The sequence below is a fragment of the Rana temporaria genome, chromosome 2, assembly GCF_905171775.1.
Source record: "Rana temporaria chromosome 2, aRanTem1.1, whole genome shotgun sequence".
NCBI classification, from domain to species: Eukaryota; Metazoa; Chordata; class Amphibia; order Anura; family Ranidae; genus Rana; species Rana temporaria.
In genome coordinates this window covers 301,938,018-301,944,191 of record NC_053490.1, presented here as the reverse complement: position 1 = coordinate 301,944,191, position 6,174 = coordinate 301,938,018, and the positions used below count along the sequence as shown (strand labels likewise).

Sequence of the window (6,174 nt, the reverse complement as noted above, 5' to 3'; positions counted from 1 at the left end):
TAGTGGGATTATGACATTGAAAAGTGTTCTTGACAAAATGGCAACATGGACATTTAAATGTCAAATTAAATTTAATTAGAACATAATTTAAATTATGCAAGCCAAGTATTGTATTACACCCTGTATATTAAATGGTAAACAGTTGGGCAAAACAGAGCTAGAAAAAGATTTGGGGATACTGGATAACAATAAGCTAATCAGTCCCATTCAACTTCAAATGTCAGTCGCAAAATCTTACGTGTAAAATGGGAGATAGGAACATGTCACGCTCAATTATTATATTAAGGACACACCTAGAAAATGGGTACAATAATATTAAAAGACATAGGGGTTGATTTACTATAACTGGAGAGTGCAAAATCTGGTGCAGCTCTGCATAGAAACCAAACAGCTTCCAGGATTGTTGTCAAAGCTTATCCACTTGCCGACTGCGTACCGCATATTTACTGGTCAGGTCGGCTGTACTGCACAAAATCATGCTATTGCATGTAATTTCGTGCAATAGCCACTGGGGGGGTGCGTGCACACCACCGGAGGCGTGATCGTGTGCTGATTGGACACAGGGGTTGCCAATCCGCGGCTTTGGCAGACCAGATGTCCGCCGGCCACCAAAAATCTTTCCCATGTAAACCAGGCAGATCGCTGTTCTGATAGGGGAGAAGATGGAGCTCTTGTGTTCCTGCTAAGCAGGGACACCAATCTCTGTCTTCACCCAGTCAGAGCAACCCCCACAGAGTTAGCAAGCCCCAGTTTGGCACACAGTTAACCCTTTTATCACCCCTGATGTTAACCCCTTCCTTGCCAGTGTCATTAGTACAGTAAAGGCTCGTACACACAATAGGTTAACCCGATGAAAACGGTCTGAAGGACCGTTTTCATCAGTCCAAACCGATCGTGTGTAGGCCCCATAGGTTATTTAACCTTAGGTTAAAAAAATGGCACCTTGCTTTAAAATTTAACCTATGGATGGTAACCGATAGGTCAAAACCGATCGTTAGTATGCAAAACCATTGGTTAAAAACCAGGGCATGCTCAGAATCAAGTCGACGCATGCTTGGAAGCATTGAACTTCGTTTATTTCAGCACGTCGTTGTGTTTTACGTCACTGCGTTCTGACACAATCGGTTATTTAACCTACGGTGTATGCACGATGGACCATCAGTCAGCTTCATAGGTTAACCTAGGACAACTGTCCTTCAGACCGTTTTCATTGGATGGACTGATCGTGTGTACGAGGCTTAACAGTGCATATTTTTAATACTGATCACTGTATTGGGCCCCGTACACATGAGGAGACATGTCCGATGAAAACAGTCCGCGGACCGTTTTCATCGGACATGTCTCCTGGGAGCTTTTGGTCTGATGTGTGTACACACCATCAGACCAAAATCCCCGCGGACAGAGAACGCGGTGACATAGAAGACACCGACGCTTCCACGCATGCGTCGAATCAATTTGACGCATGCGCGGGATTTCGGGGCGCTGGTTACACGTCATAACCAGCGGACATGTCCGATTAGGTGTACTAACCGACGGACATGTTTCCAGCAGACAAGTTTCTTAGCTTGCTAAGAAACTTTTGTCCACTGGAAACCTGTCCGCTAGGCCGTACACACGGTCGGACATGTCCGCGGAAACTGGTCCGCGGACCAGTTTCAGCGGACATGTTCGACCGTGTGTACGCGGCCTTAGTGTTACTAGTACCAAAAAAGGGTCAAAAGTGTCAGTTAGGTTTCCAATTTGTCTGCCGCAATGTCACAGTCCAGCTAAGAATCGCTGATCGCCACCATTACTAGTAAAAAAAACATAAAAGTATCCCATCATTTGTAGATGCTATAACTTTTGTGCAAACCAATCAATATATGCTTATTGGGATTTTTTTTACCAAAAAATATGTAGCTGAATACATATTGGCCTAAACCAGGGATATTAGTGGACCTCCAGCTGTTGCAGAACTATGATTCCCATGAGGCATAGCAAGACTCTGACAGCTACAAGCATGACACACGGAGTCAGAGGCAAGATGGGACTTGTAGTTTTGCAACAGCTGGAGGTCCGCTAATTTCATATCCCTGGCCTAAACTGATAAAGATAAAAAAAAAAAAAAAAAAATTATTGGATATGTTTAACAGTATATCAGAAAGTAAAATATATATATATATATATATATATATATATATATATATATATATATGTATATATATATATATATATATATATATATATATATATATATATATATATATATATATATATAAAATGGCTGTCTTTTTTTGTTTATAGCACAAACAAAAAACGTGGAATTGATCAAATACCACCAAAAGAACGCTCTATTTGTGGGAAAAAGGGACATCAAGTGTATTTGGGTACAGTGTCACACGAACACACAATTGTCAGTTAAAATAATGCAGTGCCGTATCGCAAAAAAGAAGAACAGCCAAAGCCCGTTTTCAGCAGGCAGTGGGCTGAAGCCTGCTGTCCGCTGACATCACAGAGTCAGTGCAGGCTTGAGAAAGATTGCAACCATATGGTCAGTATCCGCCCACATGCCTGGACCGTCACCCAGCTCAGCCTCTCAGCAAGCCGCTGAGAGGCTGAGCTGGCCACTCCTGCCCCCTCCACAGCCCAGAGCTCCAGTGAGTGCAGGGAGCAGAGCAGAGAGCCAGAGACTGACAGTCACCAGCTCTCTGCTCACGGAGCTCCAAAAACATAGCGATCAGCAGTGTTTAAAGCGGGGGTTCACCCTTAGAGGGCACTTTTTCCCCTTAGATTCCTGCTCGTTTTCTCTAGGGGAATCGGCTATTTGTTTTAAAATATGTGCAGTACTTACCCGTTTACGAGATGCATCCTCTCCGTCGCTTCCGGGTATGGGCTGCGGGAATGGGCGTTCCTTCTTGATTGACAGTCTTCCGAGAGGCTTCCGACGGTCGCATCCATCGCGTCACGATTTTCCGAAAGAGGCCGAACGTCGGTGCGCAGGCGCAGTATAGAGCCGCACCGACGTTCGGCTTCTTTCGGCTACGAGTGACGCGATGGATGCGACCGTCGGAAGCCTCTCGGAAGACTGTCAATGAAGAAGGAACGCCCGCTCCCGAAGACCCATACCCGGAAACGACGGAAGAAGATGCATCTCGAAAACGGGTAAGTACTGCTCATATTTTAATACAAATAGCCGATTCCCCTAGACCGAACGAGCAGGAATCTAAGGGGAGAAATTTTTTTTTTTATAAATGGGTGAACTCCCGCTTTAAGTCATTAGGGGACAGATGCAGCATAGTTTTGATGCTGCAACAAGCTAGGTAAGTATTATAGAAAAAAAAACATGATTTAAAAAAAAAAATCCCATATTTCCCATACAGTTAGAAGCTGATTGGCTACCATGCTGCACCAAATGTTACACTCTTTAGCTTTAGTAAATTAACCCCATAGTTGGTTTGAAGGGGATATAAAACCTTCCATACAGTGAAAAACTACATATTTTGGAATAAAGTCGTTTTTGAATCAACTAATGCAAAGCGGAGGTCCGCCCACCACTGCAAAAATTAAAAGGCAGCAACTACACATACTGCAGCTGCTGACTTTTAATATTAGTACACTTATCTGTCCTGGAGTCCAGCGATGTCGGCACCACCGCTGGTGTTTCCATCAGCTGTCGGGTGCTGCCGCCGCCATTGCGGGTAAGGGAACCTGGCAGTGTAGCCTTATGGCTTCACGCTGGGAACCCTACTGCGCATGTGTGATGCTCTGTTCCTTTTTCCTACAGGCCCAGTGGTGGGGGAAGGAGGAGGGAGGAGGAGGAAGCTGACCGGTGACATCAGCGGCTGCGGCAGTGGCTCCCGGAGTCGGGAAAAGATACCTGTCTTTTGTATCCATTCCCCCCTAAAATGTGCCAAATGTGGCACCAGAGGGGGAGGAGACAAATGATCGGAAGTTTCACTTTTGGGGGGAATTTCGCTTTAACGTATAAATGTGAAGAATATGCCTGCCCTGACTATACCCTTCTTATTACCACTGCTTAGGAGCTGCCTGTGGTCATGGTCATGTGCTCCCACACCCCATAATATATGAAAGTATATATAAGTGCTGCACAGCTACCTCTAAAGTAATGTGCAAAATCAATATACACCTTAACCACATGTAAAGCAATACACAATGACCTATGTGTAAATCTCAAATCATCCTCTTATGCTGTGTATACTGTACTTCATAAAGTAAACTAAAACCCTAACATATAAAAAACATTCAATGTATGAATGAATAAATAAATAAATAAATAAAATAATTTTAAACATCACTCAGTTTACCCCATAAGCATCCAAAAAGCAGTCCTCAATTTCATGCTCCAGTGAAAAATCCCATAAATCCTCTAGTGGAGTATTGCTTAGCGCACGCAGGGGTTAGAGCAGAGCTGCACCTATATACACTTTTAGAACTAAATGAACATGTTTAAATCTATCCTAATAGTAATTAAACTTATAAATAGTTTTTTTTTTCTTACTGGAAGTATTCAATGCTTTACTACGGGAAGTGATAATAGCAAAAATCAATAATAGTCATTTTAAAAAATGCAGACATTTGCTTTTCTTTTATCTAATGATCCAGAGGTAAACATGGTATGGCTATTATAGCAGTATTTTGTTGCAGGGATTTGACCTAATATTTTTTTCTAAGTGGTGAAATTTGCAACAGTTGCACAGGGCTTTTGACTTTCCTTTCTGTGGACCAAAATTGCAAGAGATGGACTTGATCGACAATAACTATTCATGTTATTTTTAATACAAATGTATCCTGTTTGAAACAATATATTACTAATGAAAGTTTGAACACATCTTGGGGTTTCTACCCATAAATCATTTGTTAATGATGTCCTTTTTTAATTGCCTTTTTGTCAATAATCAATAAATCACGTTTAATTGTATGCACTCTACCCACAGCTATTGTACATATTTTGCTAAATTTTGGAAAAAACACTATAAAGAAAGACACATTGAGACAAAATGCAAGAAATGAACAAGACATTAATTACAGAATTCTTTCTGCTCGGGTTTCAAAATCTCTCAGATTTAAAAATAATGTTTTTCATGTGCCTTTTTCTTGTCCAGTGTGTGACGATAAGTGTTAATATGTTTATTGTCCTGGTAGTAACATCAGTTCCACATCTGCACACACCAATGTATTTTTTCCTTTGCCAATTGGCCTCTGCTGAAATGATATTTACAATAAACATTATTCCCAATCTGCTTCACATAGTCCTGGCAGATGGTGCCATTATCTCCGTGGTTGGTTGTGTCATTCAGTTCTATATATTCTCTGTTTCAACCAATGCTGAATCCTTTTTTCTTACACTAATGTCATATGACCGATATATGGCAATATGTAACCCACTGCATTATAATTCTTTAATGGGGTTAAACTTTTGCTTTCGGTTGGCTGTAATAACATGGATCTTTAGTTTTGCATCAACTCTAATTGTCATTATTCAATTATGTACTCTACAGTTCTGTGGCTCAAATATTATTGATCATTACTATTGTGATTTGACACCTCTTCTGGAACGTTCATGTTCTGATGTCTCTCTGGTGAAAACACAGATATTTTTATTTTCCATTCCCATTGTTTTATTTCCATTTATTTTCATTTTTATAACTTACCTTCGTATTGTCATTGCTGTACTTCACATTCCTTCATCTATTGGAAAACAAAAGGCCTTCTCCACATGCAGCTCACATTTGGCTGTTGTCTGTACATATTACCTGACATTAATAACCATCTATGTGATTCCTAAAAGCAAACATGCATTAAACCTAAATAAGTTTATGTCACTGCTCTACACTGTGGTGACACCTTTGATGAACCCTATCATCTATACTTTAAGAAATAAAGAAATCAGAAATATTTTTGTAAAATGGATTTTGAAAAAAACTAAATATGCTTAAAGGGTAACTCTACTTTCGTGGGGAAAAAATTGCAAATAAAGAAAAAATAATATAGCGCATATAATTGCAACACTAATCATTTTGTAATTGAATGTTATTAAAAAATATATTTCCTTTTCAATCTGCAGCCAATTTAATTTTCTGAGAATACATTGCAATATGGCTACCTCTAGTTTTCTGTACAAAGATTGTGCACTGACCACTCCCCAGAAACATAATTTCCTGCTTGTGTGATTGG

At 40.5% G+C, this 6,174-nt stretch overlaps 1 protein-coding gene across 1 annotated transcript; it reads left to right on the top strand.

The window, feature by feature from the left end:
* Positions 1–4,944: 4,944 nt before the first annotated feature.
* LOC120928609 (olfactory receptor 11A1-like) lies at positions 4,945–5,885 on the top strand (the record flags this gene model as incomplete). Its single annotated transcript, XM_040339650.1, has 1 exon — positions 4,945–5,885. A coding segment is annotated over exon 1 (888 nt), but the record flags the coding sequence as incomplete, so codon positions are not given.
* Between the last annotated feature and the right edge of the window lie 289 nt (positions 5,886–6,174).